This window comes from Dipodomys spectabilis, unplaced genomic scaffold (assembly GCF_019054845.1).
Source record: "Dipodomys spectabilis isolate Male_0828 unplaced genomic scaffold, ASM1905484v1 ptg000051l, whole genome shotgun sequence".
Taxonomy (NCBI): domain Eukaryota; kingdom Metazoa; phylum Chordata; class Mammalia; order Rodentia; family Heteromyidae; genus Dipodomys; species Dipodomys spectabilis.
The window spans coordinates 18,824,351-18,843,004 of NW_024870728.1; the positions used below are offsets into that span (position 1 = coordinate 18,824,351).

Below are 18,654 nucleotides of genomic sequence, written 5' to 3' on the forward strand. Positions count from 1 at the left end.
TATTATTTTGCCCAGGCTAACCTTAAATGATTTTTCAGCCCCAGCCACCTATGTAGCTGGGACTACAAACACAAGCCACCACACCTGGCACAAATTCAGTCTTTAAATAAACTAATACAGAAAGAGTTCAGAAATGAGTCCTAAATTTTGGCCGGCTAATAGAAGAAAAATAATTTTGCTTATATAACTTTTCAAACAGTAAGTCTTGAAAGGAATCAAGGGAAAACACGAATTTTGAAACAGATCTGTGGTAAGGAATTAGCTAGAATGATATTGAAGGCACAGTTGCTGGACAGTAGTTACTTCGATCACTGTAAGATAACCTGTTCTGACTTATAGCAACCTACATCCAGACCAATCCATAGTAAATGTACACTCAATTATATTCACAGGACGATAGAGGAGAAGCTGTAAGAGAATACCACAACAGAACCAAAAGCACTCAGGATCCTCTCTCTGATCACAAATGGAAGGCTTACACTGTCATCTGAAAGAACAAGGAACTGAATGATTCCTGGTGAACAACTGGATTTATATATCCAGGTACTATCCATCATTGAAATCATATCACATGGTCTATTTGTATGTATGTAGATGAGGAATCAAATAATTCTGAAAATATTTATTGAGAGGCCATCTTGTATTAGGGAATATATGGCCATCACATGTTAAAAGGAGTTTTCACTACAATAGAAAGGGGAAATGTTATATGAAACAATCATTCTGTGCCAAGACCTCAAGCATCTGAAACTAAGTGAATGATTTCTCTCAGAGTTCCACTGCAAACACAGGCAGTGAGACACTGGCAGTTCTTTGCCCTAAGGGGAATTAGGATATGAAATTATACATGAATACAGGTATGCAAAGTACCTACTGAATAGGTAATTCTTTTTTTCTGGTTTTTACCTCCTGTTGGTAGATGTCTAGGATTCTCTCTAACGACAGCTCTTCAAAGTACAGTTTGTCACACTCATCAAAGTCAGTGCTCACAGTCTCAGGATTGCAATTCACTACCACAGTCTTCTTGCCAAGTTGACGCAGTGTGCGGATACTGGAGACAGCACACCAGTCAAATTCCACACTGCTGCCTGCAGAGATAATGAGGTTAGGCAAACAGGTAAGAAAAGCATGAAGTTACAACACAAACAGAAGCTGAAATATATCACCAACTGGTCCATCTTAAGGCAGCTACTGGCTCTCAATACAACACCTACCGCCACCCCCACCCACCAACCCATCCCCTGCAAATTGCAGACACAGTGATTGAGAAAAAATAGGGACTTAATCATAAAATGTTGGCTTGGTGCTTTATGGTAATTTCTGAACTAGGTCATCTCCGTATTTGAAACCGTCAGAAAACCACTGCTATGACTGATCATTTAAATAATAAAAAAAAAACCCACTGACTTGAAAGAAATAACAAGTCAACACATTGACTTCAAAATACAGAAAGAATTAAGTCAGGGCTAGAATCTTTGGCTTTTTGTTTAGTCCTAGTTTTTATCTAGTGTTTAGGCCTAGTTAGTGTTTGAGGACTAAACCCAGTGAGTGATCCGTAAGGGGACATACTTTTATCGACTAAAAAGTATTTTCCTTTTAGGATACAGGTGGACCTGTTGCAACAATGAGAAGTACAAGTTGTCATGTCCAAAAACGAGCTTTACAACGTCGGTGCGGGGGGGGGGGGGGGGGGGGGGGAGGGGGCGGTGTGGAATGGGGGGAAGGAGAAGGATTGGGATTGGGGGGGGAGGGGGGATTGCTGGGAAGGGATGTGAAGGGTAAACCAAAGGAGGAGGCTGCAATGCTTGGTAAGAAATGTACACCTTATCCTGCCCATGTAATTGTAACCCCTCTGTACAGTATGTTCACAAATAAAATAAAATTAAATTTAAAAAAAAAGTACTTTCCTTTTAAAGCACATCTTTGAATCCTGGCAAGGCCTCTGCATTCATAGTGAGTGACCTATGACTTCATTTTAAACACACAAATAGGCTAGATGTCTCAATATCACCTCTGCTGAGGTGCCATAGGACTGAAAGTCCTACGACACGAACCGCTAGACATTCTTGCAAAAATATGTTAACCAAATAGTAGCAAGTTCATTCTCACTATCATATAAACGTGCATTTGATGATCACCTCAGCTAGTTTTCCCTGGGCCACATGTAATACAGAATTCTTACATAAATTAAGTTTGAAAATGAAGAATACAAGGTCCACAGAAAACAAGGGTAGATGCTGGTAAAGGTGCTTAGAATAAAAGTCATAGCATAACTGCTATGGTCTAAATGAGTCAAAATTCACACGTGTGAATTTTGGAAGTCTAAGCCCTTTAAGAGGTGGGCCCATTCAGAGAAATTTAGGTGGAGCTTTTAGGAATAGATTAATGCTGTTATTATAGAGCCTTGGAGGTAAGTTCATTGTGTGTGTGTGTGTGTGTGTGTGTGTGTGTGTGTGTGTGTATGTATATGTATGTGTGTGCACGCACATGTGCATGACTTTCTTCCTTCTGCCATTAGAGAACACAATATTCCTCCAAAGGACACAAGTTTTAAGATGTGATCTTGGAAGCTGAGAGCTAGCCCTCACCAGACAAATGAACCTGCTGGTCCCTGGATTTTGGACTCCTGCAGAACAGGGAAAAAATAAATTTCTGCTCTTCATAAATTCCAAGTTTGGGGAAATTTGTTATAATAACAGCAATAAAAGAAGGAACCATCTAAGGTATTAAAGATATAGGTAACATTTTTAACCAACTTCAATATTTGACCAAAGACTGGTAAACTATCCATATTTTGAACTATTGAGTTATTGGTAAAAACAAACTCTAGTTACATATGTACAACTCTAGTTTTATACATTTAAATAAGATATTCCATAATGTCATGTAGGGATTAGATATAAAATGTACTTATTGATTAATATCACTGTCCATTTGACAAACACTTTGTTACTGTAATAGAGCTTGAGTCATTATTAAATATCTCTTCTTAATTGGCTAGGGAGAAAATGTCACAATCTTATGAGTATGTTTTAATTAGACTGTAAAATTCTCTACCTGCCAAAGAGGCAAACTGTACATCTGCTGTAAACAGAAATCATGTTAGCAGAGATTGTATCTGCAATACAATTTAATCTTTAGCTGTTGTAGAAGGTCTTGAGTACATGTAAATTCATGAAAAACTTACATTAGACAAGAGACAGTAAGAGCTTAATTCCCGATCTTAGTTGTAGATTATTGAGATATAAAAATCAGTAAAGTAGGATGAAAATATTTTTAAAAGTGAGATGGTAAAATGGAAGAAGCAGAATATATAGCTGAGATTTGTGTTGGAATCCCACTCCTACGACTAACTATGTATAAAGCTTTGAGGTATTTCTCTGAACTTCAGTTTCCTAATTTTTAAATAAAGCATTTAATATAACAGCATATGTTTTACATAGTTCTTGGAATAACAGAATTACATTTACTAATAGATGGTGTAAAGTCCCATGCAAATGCAAGACATCACTTACCAATGTGATATGGACCACAGCCCAGTACCATCAGGCCATGGTCATCAAACTTGACATCATGTTCCTGAAGGGAAGAAGTAGAAATCATCATGTGTTATTTTCCCATGCAACTAAACCATGTGTCCTATGTTAAATGTGTCTTTGTCATTCTTACTCTTTGGCATGCCTGTCTCAGGGAACCTACAGTGCAAAGGAGTGAAACCCAGACTGAGATACATACTTGAAACAGTCAAGAGAACACAGTATGATTCTATGCTTGTGGACCTAATTGTCCTTTCATATGCTTTGTTTCATTATCTTAAGACAGGTTTTAAAAGGCTGAGTATGCAAGTTCATTACATCGGCCCATACAATGATATTTTGTTACCGAGTCTACTAGATAATCAAGATTTTTAAAAAATAAGCACTACTTTATGTGGGGACATCTTCTGAATCAGAGCTCTCAATGGTATATTAGCTGTTCCTACCTGACCATTGTAGGTAACATACAGGTAATTTGTTACTGATGGGTATTCTGCAGCCAGTGTATCAATCTGTAAAAGAAAATTTTAAATTAATTAATGAAAAATTGATCTGTGTTGCCAATTTTTTTTATTTTTTATTTTTATTTATTATTATGGGGGGGGGGTCATGGGGCTTGAACTCTAGGTCTGGGCACTGTCCCTCAGCTTTTCAGCTCAAGGCTAGTGCTCTGCCACTTGAGCCACAGTGCCACTTCCATGATCTGTGTTATAACTGTTTTCCAAGACTGGAGTTTTGTTGTACTTCATTCCTATTTTTCAATGCCTACAGTCAACTATAAGTAGAAGGAAAAGCTATGTAAAATGAAACTGTCTTCCAATTCTGAAAATAAAAGAAATTATGATATAATATAGGGGTTACTTGAGCAATAAGTATTCACATAACACAGTCTGTCAACGGTCACTATAATAGTATGAACTTAATAAATGAACCTAATAAAATAGTTAACTGGTACTCCTGATAGAAGTCTCGCTAAAGCATTTGTGTTAGGAAATCTAATATTAAGGCAAAATGACCTAAAGTGAACATGTATTTGGTTTGCAGATTAATACATAGGATACGTGCTACCAATGCCATTGAGAAATTGGGTGACATACATACCATAAAAGATAAGCCAGAGTGGGAGATCAGGATCTCATTGGACATAATTGGAAAAAATAAATCAATTCCATTCTCAAGGGCCAGAAGCTCAGCTTAGTGAGCAAGAATTTAGGGTTGCTAGAGCAAGCAGGCTGAAGGCAGGTGTGAAAGAAGAAAGATAATTGCTGAGTAGAAAATGTTTTAGTATGAAGTTTGAGACCTAAGGGTATATATGGATGCCCCTTAAGCACACAGAGAAAAGTCAATAATTTTAAAGGATAAAAAGCAGCTGGTGGTAGTTTAAGCCAAGACATTCTTTCCATTAAAAGCCAAAAAAAAAAAAAAGCACACCTATGAAGGTTCATGTTTGATTGTCATGAATACTAGATGAACTCATTATGTCTAGCCCTATCATAATGAATACTAAATGAATCATAACGATGGGGCAGTTAAAATAAAGTATTATACTGTACAAAGTTTAGTGCCAAAGGAGATAATTCTTATCAAGAGGGTCAGCTACCATTCTGGTCCTACAATTTTACTAAGGATCTCTCTTGTTACGTATATATTTGGCCACAGGTCAAAACCTATAGGAAAGGATATTTTTAAATTTAGACGGTCTTTCTTATTGTTGCATCTCAGTGTCCTTTCCCTATTAATAAATCAACATTTTCCCATTCAAGCTGAATAAAACTAGTGACATCATGATCATCCACTGGAAAGAAACGTAGTTATTTTCTAAAACCACTATTCTTTTCATTGACTTTAGGCTTTTGAATTGATGTGTACATTTCACCACAGAAAGCCTAGGCAGAAGAGCAAGTCTCTTACCTGTTTAACCCAAGGGTGGATGTTTTTCTTTAGCCTCAGCTCCCTTGTCTGGGCCTCGGTCAATCCTAGGCATTTTGAAATCTGCTTGTCTGAGAACCCAATCTCTTTGGCCTTTCTTAGGGTTTCCTCTGAAACAGAGTCGCTGAGAATGAATGGAAATGAGAAATACAACTTCAGACTTAGTGACATTACGAAAAGGGAAACATTCAGTCTCAAAATATTGAGTCTCCTCATTTCCCACCTTGGCACATATTTAGACAGCTATGTAACTCTCCAATGATCCAGCCTGCATAGGCCCAGCTGACATCCCCAGGGGCTCCTGCTTCTGCAGTCAATGATCCCTCCTCGATGCTGATTTCCTTAAAAGTCTTCTGCATTTACTGCACTGATGAATTTTCTCATTCAATCATAGTCTGAGATCTCTAAATCAGGTAGTATTATCTATACATTAGTTCCCTCAACTGAGGTTATATTCCCATTCTACTGTTCTATTCTTTAGGACAGCTACTCTGACTTGCATTTAGTTGTGCCTCATGCCTAATTTATCTACTCACAAAAACTATTTGTTGATTTGTTTTCTTTTGTTTTGCTTTTCCCTAAGACTTTCCCCTATGGATCATACTGGATGGCTTTTCACTCTCTACAGAGTTATCATTTCTTTTATTCTTTTCAATAAATACCTGTTTAAAAAATAAAACAAATTATATTTTTTTCTTCTTTTTCTTTTTTAGTAAGTTTTTTATTGTGAAAATACCATACACAGGGGTTACAATTACATGAGCAAAGTAATGAGTACATTTTTTATCAAGCATTATTGCCTCCTCCTTTGTTTTTCCCCTACCATCCCTGCCCTCCAATCTCCATGACTGCATTCCCCTGCCCCAAAGCTGTCAAGTTCATTTTTCAACATAGCATCTTGTACATCTCATTGTTGCAATGGGTCCACCTGTATCCCTATTTAAACAAGTTGCTTTTTTCCCTTCCCCTCCCCAAATTATACTAACATCAAATACAGTGAAAACAGGGGTTATACCATGAGGGATGGGCATACAAAGCAACAGCAAAAAAAAAAAAAAAAAATCACTTTATAAATACATTAGAAATAATAGCAAGAAAGAAGAAAAAACCCTTGTGTCCTTATCTTGGGGTTCATTTTGCCTAACATCAGGTCAGATAAGATGATGTTAGACTTTTTTTCTTACAGAAAGACAAGTTTGAAATCAGCTTGTTACTGAATTTCAAAATCCATAGAAAAATAATTTGACAAGAATTAAGGTACAGAACAAGAAAATGCTGCTGTAAAACTCCTCTAACCAAACACCTGTGGGCTATTGCAAGCATTAGCAATACAATAAAGTTCAATTATAACACTTCTATGGTCAATACAACGCAACAAAAATCTAGCAACGTGTGATCATAAAATTTAACTTGTATTAAACAGAGTATTTCCACAAAACCATGTTAATAGGATGCACTTGAATTAAATCTCTTGCATTTCATTCATTCTAATCTTTAATTGTTCTTATCTAATTAGCTCATATACTGAGTTTGAGGAAGAATCAAATAGTATATATAGTAGCATTTTCTCTGGCTTCCTGGTATCAATACTGTTTTTTGGTTGGTTGGTTGGTTTTTGGTTTGCGGGGCGGGGGGGGGGGGGGGGGGGGCCACACTAGCTCTCCCTATTCAGTTTGTTTTATTTCATATAAATTCCCTTCTGTCTCAAATCAATGTGTAATTTGCCCCAATGTATTAAATTTATTCTTTTTATTCCTATTTTGAATTTTGATATTCAAGTTCTTATTAAACACTCCCTAACAGTAATATATTTATTCTGGCTAACACCTGAATACAACCTGTTAAAATATTGTTACTCACTTACAGCATGTGCCAAGCCCTATGCTATACCCTGTACTCTATCCAATATAGCAGGAGTTTATTCAATCAAAAGTTTAGTTAATTAACAATATTATAAATTAAAACATAAATCTATTCTCACACCAGCCACTCAATTATATCACAAAGTGAAGACTATGAACTACTTCATCACAGAAATTTCTGCTGATATGTGTGCTCAAAAAACTACAGAAGATTATTTGAAGCAATGGAATGATAGATGAACCCAGTGAGTGGTCCTATGAAGACAAAAATATACTATGGCCATTGAGGGAGAAGAATAGAGCTATAAAGAAAGTTCAACTCTGCACAGATAAAGGAGTTCACATATGCTATATAGGCAAAGTCATCCATGTTTGAACCCATTATAGGTAACAATGGACATGGTAGATAAACAAAATTGACTGTGGCTTTGTAGTTAGAGAGAGGGAATAGAAAACTGGGCAGAGTAAACCAGCACTCATTGACTTTTTTTTTTTTTTTTTTTCGGTCGTGGGACTTGAACTTTGGGCCTGGGTGCTGTCCCTCAGCTCTTCAGCTCAAGGCTAGCACTCGACCACTTAAGCCACAGCGCCACTTCCAGTTTTCTGGTGATTTGTTGGAGATAAGAGTCTCACAGACTTTCCTGACCAGGCTGTCTGAACCGCAATCCTCAGATCTCAGCCTCCTGAGATCTGAGCTAGGATTACAGGTGGGAGCCACCCGTACCCGGATCATTGTTATTCTTTGTGCTTAATACCTAATGAACATGTGCTGTGCCTCATGCCTGTGATACTTCTATGAAAGATAAAATACTGCAATTTTATTCAAAGAGGTCAAGAACAAATTATGAGAAAGACAAATAGCCATTGATGTGTATGCACATTGCAAGAGGTTCTGTGACAGAACCTATGAGGCCACCAGTTTCTAAAGGAGAACTCTGCAAACAATTTGTCAGAGGTTATTACTGAGCTTTTGAGAGATGTTGAAATACCTAAGTTTATAGTTACTTTCAGTTTTCATAAATTAAAGAAATAAAGTTTTCTGTGCTTGCCACTGTTGCTGCAATTTGTTTTAAATAGGAGGGTTCCCATTTCCCTCACCAAGATGTTCCTACCAGTTTCTTGACTGTGTGTGAGTAGGCATTCAGCCTCAACATGGAAGTTAGAAAAACAAAAATCTCTGTATGTTTTATAAACTTAATTCATATGGTTTAGATGCATTGGGGGAAAAGCCACAAATTTCCTCTGATCTGTAATTTTATTTAAAACACAGACATGATATTTTGGTTCAGTGGGATAAGAGCATACATATAACATCGAGAAAACTCTTACCTCTAGGTCTTTCTAGTGACTTGCTAAATAAAGCATTTTTTAATCATTATTGGGTAGCAATGAAGAAAATGCTAGCAAAGAATGAATCTTCAATATGACATTTCTTCATTGCTCTCTGATACAAAACTTCTCTTTTATTACTGTAAAGACAACCATTTAACTTAAATAATTAAAGCTTTCACCCTGGAAAACAATGACTGAGATATAAGTATGAAGAAGCATCACCACACCTGTGACTAACTATGTTGACAAACTAGCAGCACTGTGAATGCAAGTACTTCAAGAGTAAAAACAAGGAGAATGTGTGCAATTGCTTTTAGTATTTGTGGCCATATTTTTCCGTTTGCTTGTTGTTTGGGATATTATTTTCATATTTGCTGTTTTGATCGTTAATTCCTGAATACGGCATACCAATGAGTTCTTCAAAGGATGCTATGTTACTTTAAATGAAAATTGTGAATGATGATATGCAGTAAACATAAAAAGAAATCCTTTAGATGACTCACATTTTTCTTAGGAACACAACAAATCTGCATTGTTTTGTGTATATTGAGTAATGAAATCTTTTCTATGTTATTATAGTGTATATAACTCCTCTTATTCAATAGACGGTTGACAGACAAGGCAGACAGAGAGAAGGTGATAATGATGAAGACAAATAGAGGACATAGAGAGAGAGATTTAGCAAATATTCAGTATATTCAAGTAAAAATGAAATAACAGAAAGGAGAAAAAAGTAAGAAAGAAGGAAGAAAGGGAGAGAGGAAGGGAAGAAAGGAGGAAAGAAGGCATGGGGAAAGAGAAAAAAGAAAAAGAGAAATGTCCATGGATAGCATTGTGCATAGAAATGGAACTGAAATAGCTCTACGTCACTAAGACTAACAGAGCTGTTACTGCTTTCTTTTAGCGTTTCTCTCTTTCCAAAGATCTTTCATTGGAAGAGCAAAAGTAATACAAAATATTAATCATGGATGATTTTTAAAACTAGCAGTAACACTATTCCAGTATGGTCAGCCTTCAAATCATATGGTGGTAGAAGTTTTAAACAAATATATAATCCTAGACCTGTACTGTGCTGATCCTTAGACCATCTTCCAGTAAACAACAAGAAAATAAATAATTATAACACTAATATGACATGATATTTTAGTGTCTTGAAAATTAGAATACCATATTAATATATTCATGCCCATCGATCTTAACTATAATGCAAATATTGGCTAGATGTGCTCATATGGAGTTCAAAATGATGCGGTTTTTATAGCATTCTATTTCTTTAGACATATGTGTAAAATAAATATAAATCCCTTTGATTTGGGGTTGATCCTGATCCACAGCAATTACAAAGACAAGCAAGATTAACAGCCCTTTTCAAATGAAGGTTTGCCTGAGTGTACAAGCTGCCCCTAACTCCAACACAGAAAGCTGGCTGACTTTCTCTACAATTTCCTTTATTGGATCTTTCTTTTGCTTCTACATAAAACAAGGCTGGCTGGCATGTCATTACACACAGAAGAAAATTGACTTCATTCCCATCTTATTTTATTTTGTGTCCCAGTATAATAAAATATAAGAGGAGACAGTTTGAAGATATGATTCATTAGCTTTGGGCCAGTGAGTTAGATAAGGTTAAACCTCCTCAGAGTCAAATTCAAGATGAATAATCTAACGTGAGCATAAAGCTCATTTAGCAATGTGGAGATTCAGATATGTTTTCCTCTTTTTATCCACCTATATCCTGCTACTATCTTCTACTTGGTCTGCTAAAAAGATCTTTCATCAAATTAAGTCAAGGGTTGTTATCTTTTTCTCTTTCTTTTCTTTTTTAAATCCACTAGGTAGAATTTTACTTTAGGAACTAGGCTGCAACATTTTTATTTTTTCAAAAGAAAGTGAAACCTTAATTTGGAACAAACCCAAAATTGAGTAAGTACCAAAATACAAATGAATGCTACATTGATCATTCAAAACTGCTTTTTAAAAAGAGCCTCAGTAGGGAATTTATATAGTAAATCAAGGAAGCATTCTGAATAGAGCACGTTGCAGTAAAATACAGTCTTGAATATGTGTAATATATTATCTTTCGGTTGTTTGATATGTATTTGTAAGGGCTACTATTTTGTTTTTAACTCTTTCAAACACACACGTTAAATCCATACTGCAGAATTGGATCTGCTGAAATATCCTATATACACATTTCTTTCCCTTACAGCCTTCCATGTTTCCAGAGTTCAAGAACAAAGTCTTCTAAGATTAGACTTTCACAGCTAGGTAATAAAAATCTAAATATTGAAAGAAAGATACAGCAAGTAGCTATGATGCTGGACTTTTCATAATTGCCAGTTTCTCCCTACTTAAGCAGTACAAAATGGCACCACAAAATTTTAGAGGGAGAAAAGTATCTTAAAACCAGACACTCAGGCTTTTATATGCTCATTTATAGTCTTTGGGCTAGGCAGGTAATCTCTACTGCTTCCCTACAAGTCTCTCTCCCTCTCCCCGCCCCCCACCTCTGTCTTTCCCACTTTCTGTCCTTTTCCAATGTAGATTTTGTTGTTTAAAAATTCTATCCTGGGAAGTGGCGCTGTAGCTCAAGTGGTAGAGCGCTTGCTTTGAGCTGAAGAGCTGAGGGACAGCGCCCAGGCCCAGAGTTCAAGCCCCACGACCGACCAAAAATAAATAAATAAATAAAAAAAATAAAAATTCTATCCTGTTGTCTCTGAAAAAAAACTTTCTCCACTCACACTTGGTCTTCAATAATGAATGATAAAAGGAAATGGAATACATTCCCCTTAATGAGCAAATTCTCACCTGCCAAAGAGGAGCTGGGAAAATCTATTTAACCCAACAGGAGGAATGCCTGCAGCATGGCAATTACCAGGAGAGCCATGCATCCACACCATCCGCCCTGCACTTGACTCCTTCTTATCTGATTCACCAATTCACCAGTAATGCTAAACAAATTTCCCTCCAGATTTCACTAGTTTAATGTGGCAACAAGAACTTCTCTTGGCCTACAATTATAGGCTTGCACTATCATCATCACCATCATTACCATCATCATCATCCCTTTTCAGGACAAAAAAAGGGCAAGAGCAGAAAATTCACTAGACCTGATGCTCAGTAAGGACCACATTGTTCTTTGTCATATGACCTTCCTCTTTCTTGCTCTGAAGTTTTGTACAGTTCATGGATTACTTATGGCATTTCACAGGTCTAAGACTAGGACACTTTGATAATAGTATCTCCTATGGAGAAACTGTCTTGCCTTCTTTTCATTTGAAGAGATAGGTTGTACCAATTTTCTTAAGAGAAGTACAGATAATATCTTCTTTTTCATAAACATGTAGCATTTAGAAGAGCAAAGATTTCAAAGAATATAAATCTAGATAGTAGGTAAATTTCTCTCATTTTTTAAAAATTTTTTACGTATATTTGTTTTGTCTTCTAATGTGAGGCTTCAGAATGTAGCCCAGACTAGCCTCAAATTCACCATCCTCCTTGGGATGGTGTTGGGATTATAGATCACTATCTTCAAGTTCCACAACTCTCTCCATTTTTGAGACAGCTAACAGTTAAGGCTTGTTTCTGTGTGACAATCAAGTTTTTGAAGGAGTTTAAGATCTTGATGTTCATCTCATATGAAGGACAACCAACACCTACATCACTGTTCATGTGAAGCCATATCATTATATAAATTAGCTAAAGATCTTTGCATTATCACACTAATGATTTTAATTTTTACATATTGGTTTTCAACAGAGGGCATTCTTAAACTATTCACGTATTTTTCACCTATTATTAACAACAGTAACTGCTAGATCAAAACAAAAACAAAAACCCTATGAAATGCATAGAACCTGGGATGACAATTAAGAACACAATGCTGTTACAAATATGTATCACAAAGTATTCTACTACATTTTATCAAATAAGTATCATCTGATTAGAATGAAATAAAAGGCTAACTTTTTTACCATGACATATTGTTTCTGTTGGTGCTAACACATTTACCATTTTATTTATTTATTTAGTTAGTTTTTTTGGCCAGTTCTGGGCTTGAACTCAGCCTGGGCACTATCCCTGAGTTTCTTTTGCTCAAGGCTAGCACTCTATCAGTTGAGTCACAGCACCACTTCCAGCTTTTTATGAGTACTCTATTGGAGACAAGAGTCTCATGGACTTTCCTGCCCTGCCTAGGCTGGCTTCAAATTGCAATCCTCTAATCTCAGCCTCTGGAGTAGTTAGGATTCCAGGCATGAGCCACAGAATATCTCATATTTTTGCAAATAAAACCCTAGGTTTTCCATGAATATAGATGCAGAATTTGAATCTGCAGAAAATGGAGAACTGATCATTATTTTGATGTACTATAGACTGTTATTTCACTAGTAAGTTTATTTAAAAGTCCTCTATTGCCATTTCTTATTTAAGTCAAATCAGGTCTGCACAGAGGATTTCCCAGGCACCCTAAGCAACAAATATATAACTGTCAGAGCATGACATACCTGTAACTTCTTGAAACTGGCCAAATCCTACATTAGGTTCTAACTATCTTGAGAAAAATAGTGCATGGGCAATGCAAAAGTACTGGATGGAAAAACAAGAAGAAAAGGACCAAAATAAAAGAAAAAGAGAGAAAGAAGGAAAGGGTAAAAGGACCATAGCTGAACAAAAATAGCAAGTCCCCTATGTCCAGCCAAGCACTTCCATTCTGTCTCTGGCTTTCCTAGCTAACATACCTCTGGCCACAGCGTAAGGCACTAAGTAAGGGGCACTGCACTTTCTATTCCTTGAAAAGTCAAAACTGATCTGGAGAGAGTGTGCTCCTCTTGGGCTTTGACTTGACCATCCAGAGTCATAGCCACATCCTGCTACTCCTGGAGATAGAATCCCACACTCCATCTCCAAGGTCAGACATGGAGGCACATCAGGTATTAATTAGCAGGTGAGAAAATTCTGTGGGGTCAGCAACTAATTATCCAGCTTCCAGAATTCTAGCTCTGGCAGCTTATTCTGTCTAAATTGAACTTTCAATCTAGCCTCAGCTGCTTTTCCCTAGATCTATGTGAATATGGAGATAATACACAGGTGCTTCCTTTGTCAAGAGAAAACATCTGTTTACATGTATGCAGACTTTACCACACAGAAAGAAAAATCTAAAAAGAGTACACTAGTCCATCTTTGTACCCTTGGAAATTGTGTTTACCTTGCCTGAAGGTGACCTGCAGGGCTTTCTCCCAGCCAGGCTCTCTGTCTATTCCCCACAGGGGTACGGAAAAGGCCACGCTGCACACAATGCTTCTGCTCTAAGTGGGGTCAACAATTTCCGGCAGGGAAACATGCCGCTCACAACTTGACAGCTAAGGAGGAACTGATCTCCAGCTGTCTGGTTTAAAAGTCAGATCTCGAAAGGAAAGCTTTTGCCAAGGGTTAGTGACTGCAATCGGAGGCAGAAGCCTCTGAGCCACATTTCCTGCTTTCCTCTGACTGGCATGACGTGGAGAATGACACATATTTCAGTGTGACTCAGTTTCACCACCCACAAAATTAGAACAGTGATATTTTCCCACAGAATTAAAATAGAAATGTGCTTGAAGGGCATCAAGAAAACACAGATGTGTCTATCAAGAGTATTCTGCCTTAACATTCTTAATCATATCCTTCAATATAAATGAAAGTACTTATGAATATTACTCATCAAAAATTTGCAGAAACTAAATAGTTGGTCTAAATAGTTTGTTTGGCTTGTTCTAATAGAGGAGACTTTAAAATACACCTCAGTATATTTTAAATGCTGCATATATGTAATCTCTGTTTAACAATACAATTAAGTAAAACCCTTTTATTAGAAAATGCATATTGATGAAGTCCTATCAAATCTATGGCATCACCTAAAATACCCTATTTTATCAGATGGAATATAAAAGCAAAATGATGGTAGAACAAACTTTTGGCATTAAGTAACAAAGATATAAAATTTGCCAAAATAACATTCCTCTGTTACATAGAAAAAGTTCATCTTGCCTATGTAAGCTCCCAGTCATAGAATTCATGAAGAATTTCATTATACAAGTGGTTTGGAGTATAAAAAATAAAAATCATAGAATAGGGCTGGGAAGGTGGCTCAGTGGTAGAGCGCTTGCCTTGCATGCCTGAGGCCCTGGGTTTGATTCCTCAGCACCACATAAGCAAAAAGAAGAAAGCTGGAAGTGATACTGTGGCTCAAGTGGTAGAGTGCTAGCCTTGAGCTGAAGAGCTGAGGGACAGCACCCAGGCCCAGAGTTCAGGCCCCACAACCAGACCCCCCCCCCAAAAAAAAAAGAAAAAGAAAGAAATTACAACCAGAAAGTAAAGCACTGGCTGTTCTCTTTCTCAAGTCTAATGTAGGTGATACTTTTCCCCTGGAAACTGCAATGAAATGTAAGCACAGAACATTTTTGTCTGATTCTTCCATGCCTCATGAGCAAGTTAAATAAAAAGCCAATAGAAACTAGCATGTGTAGGAGAGGACATTCGAAGGGAGTATTCCAGCTAAGGTGACACCTGCATTATTACATCTGCCAGAAGTTGGCGGCTGCAGGGAAATGGCCAACTTTACTGAGCTCAATTTAGCACATGAATGCCCAAGTGGAACTTACCAGGCTTGCCCTAGATTGTTTTCCTAAGCAATAGGCATGCCTATGATTTTTCAGCACTCACCAATGAGCCTACCTTATCATATTGAACATAGTGATGTTCAGAGGAAAATTAGACCTTTCAATACTTCACTATATAGAAGGGAGAAGAGAATAATAATAGAAAAATTGTATAGTAAAGAGGGCATCTATAGAATATTGGGTAAAAATAATTTGTATTAAAAATCACTGCATACATGTCAACAACTATGAAAAGAACAACAATATTGAAAGAAGAATGAGTGTATCATGACTTCATTAAAAAATAGGTAGGTCTGATGCCAGATGACAGTGACCCACATCTGTAATCCTAGCTACTCAGGAGGCTGAGACCTAAGGATTTTGATTCAAAGCCAGCCAAGGCGAGAAAGCCCCTGAGACTGTTATCCCCAATATAACAACAACAACAACAACAAAAGCTGGAAGTGGAGCTGTGGCTCAAGTGGTAAAACAATACCTTTGAGTAAAAGAAGCTCAGCGATAGCACACAGGCCCTGAGTTCAAGCCCCATGGCTGGCAATCAATCAATCAATCAATCAATAATCAAGGACTAACATTTATTCTTTGTGTTTTTGTTGGCAGTACTAGGATTTGAACTCAAAGACTTACAATTGCTAGATTGGCACACTAACACTTATTTGATCCATGCTTTCAGCCATTTATACTTTATTTTTCATATAGAGTTTCACATTGCTGCCCAAGGCTGATTTCATATAATTGTCTTGCTACCTATATTCCCTATAGCTAAGATCACAGGTATGACCCACCATGCCTATGTGATGTAGGAGCTCTTTTAACTTATGCCCATTCTGTTGTTAAACTTCATATCTCTGATCTCCACTTCCCAAATAGCTGAGATTATAAATATGAGTCACCATACTCATCCCCTGAAATACTTTAACAAATACTATTTTAATTTTCAGGAGCAAGGAAAAAATGTTGACCAGTCATCATGTGGCAGAAGTCCTTTATACTTATTTTCATTTTAACATTCAAATAATACTATGAATTAGCCATTAGCAGGGAAGACTGAATGAGGCAGATAACAGGCCCCAAATTCCACAGTGAGTAAGACAACAAGCCAAATTGTGAAATTCTGTAACTTGTGTTCTTTCAATGCTCAAGGACGAGCCACATCTGGCACTCCATAGATTCATCTCAAAGTCTCCCCTGTTCTCTTAAATGAGATCCCAGTGGACTATTTCCCCCAGGGACTAAAGTGAAAATGGCAGAGACTTGGGCACAGTGGTAGCAGAGGTATATGAAGGCAGGAGAATTTTAGGGTACTCTCAGCAGACAACAATCAAATTGCAACTTCCTGAGTCTACAAGCAAAGCTAGACTTTCCAACATGGGGGGAGTTGAAAATCATGAAGCAAAATGAACCATAAGTAAGTGCAAATGCAAAAAGATGATTCTTCCCCATTCCGCTCTAAACTGGTCATATGTAAAGTCAGCTCTATAATGCCAGCCTTCTTGTAAGGCACTATTATTACTGATGGAGTGGTACGTGCCTGGAGAATTAAGTCTGTCTGGATATTTAGAAATTACTGAGGAAAAAAAGGAAAAAGACTGGAGTTCAAGCCAGTCAGGAAGAAAATCAAAATAAGGACAAGAAACTCAAGTCCCACACCATTATAATCAATCTGTTTGATATCCTTATAAGCCAAAGAGAGTAGAGATAGCTAGCATCAGTGCCTGTCCATTCTTTCTATTTTTCTAACACTTTCTAAATAATAATCATTATCAAATTGCTTTTATGCAAAGAAGTTAAATGAACAGCCAACTGTCTTTCACATAATAAATTTTAGGTTTACAAATGCCATGAACCATATTTTGACTCTCATTCTAATTCTTCTTTAGTTTTTGACCTGCAATAAAAATTGTAACCTCTCTGGATCAAAATAAAGATATACACAGGATATTTCAGACCCTTTTAAATTACAAAAGCCTCTACATAAATTAGTTTTTGTAGATCATTATGAACAAGGATCTATGCTAGATATAAGAGAAAGTATCTTTATTTGTGAATATATTTATGTCAGAAAATGGGGACTGAATAATGTCAAATTACCAATGAATAAATTTATTGAGAATATGTGAAGTCAGAAAGATATTACACATGATATATGATAGCAAGTTATTCCAGTCCTCCCAGGAACTTTTTTTTTTTTGCTATCGATCTACACTTATTTTTGCTTAGTTAGAACCTCCACCTGCCTTCTGGCTGTACCAAAACTACTCAATTAAAACATTAAAATTTTCCTAAGATCAGAATGTATATCAAGTGGAAATTTAGATCACATCTGCAATTTTCCACCCCAGGTCTCTTTCACTGCTACGTATGGCCTCCTGTAAGTTTCTAGCACCCTCATGTGGTTTCATTGGAGTGGTTTCCTAAGATGCTGGAAATCATTTGCTGAAACTGAACAGCAAAACAGACTATAATTCAACATGGAAGTTCTGCTGGTCTCGTAAACCAAGAAAGGAAACCTTCAGTCAGCAAAATTCTAAAATGAAGGAACAGGCTCAATTCCTAACTTATGTGTTACCTACTGTCATTTTATGTGATGGCAACAAAGTCTGATTTAAAGACAACTACAACCAGTTTCATCTTCCTTTGAGAGAAAAACTCCAGTGTTCAAGAAAAAGAATTTGACATGGGCAATCATGAACGAATTAGCAAATAGGACTTAATTTTGCTCTAAAAGAAATGCAACTGTTCTGATTACCTACCTTGTACACATCTCAATTAGGCAAATAAAACAGCCCAGTGATATGGTGCCATTAATGTTGCTAATAGATGAGAAATCTCAACTTCTGACCACCTTTAGCATCATTTTAAGAGATTAAATTTTTCCTGATATTTTTTCTCAAAACATATCCCTAGGCTTGTGGGTGAGTGTTCTTATAGTAGTGTATTTCAAAACCTTCTTCAAAGGGACAAACTTAAAAGGACCAGACTGTCTGTTTTCATTTGGTAATAAATGTTCTCCTTTATCAGAGATACCTGTATAGAATATATCTATGCGTGAATAAACCCTGAGATAACACAGCACTCAGCCTTCTCAGGAAAAATAAAATAGAAGATTTGAAAGCACTGACATTAATCAGAATATTCTCAACATTAATTGAAATATAAAAATAATTGGCCATGAAGGAAATAAAAATGCAAATTAGTAAGAGGTAAAGAGTCTATTAGCAGAAACATGAATGTGGCTTATTTGTATGCTGAAGTGGAAGTCTCTATGTTAGAAATATCAGTAGAATAATGCAAGAGGAATGATTTCTCTCATCAAAACATAGCAATCTGTAGGTTGAT

The 18,654-nt window shown here is 36.7% G+C and overlaps 1 protein-coding gene across 1 annotated transcript in view; it reads right to left on the bottom strand.

Moving 5' to 3' along the window:
* Cps1 (carbamoyl-phosphate synthase 1) overlaps positions 1-18,654 on the bottom strand; it is a 108,971-nt gene that overhangs the window by 35,031 nt on the left and 55,286 nt on the right. Inside the window, 4 exon segments of the mRNA XM_042679131.1 lie at positions 907-1,088; positions 3,516-3,579; positions 3,983-4,048; positions 5,448-5,589. Of these exon segments, the coding sequence (XP_042535065.1) occupies positions 907-1,088; positions 3,516-3,579; positions 3,983-4,048; positions 5,448-5,589 (454 nt within the window).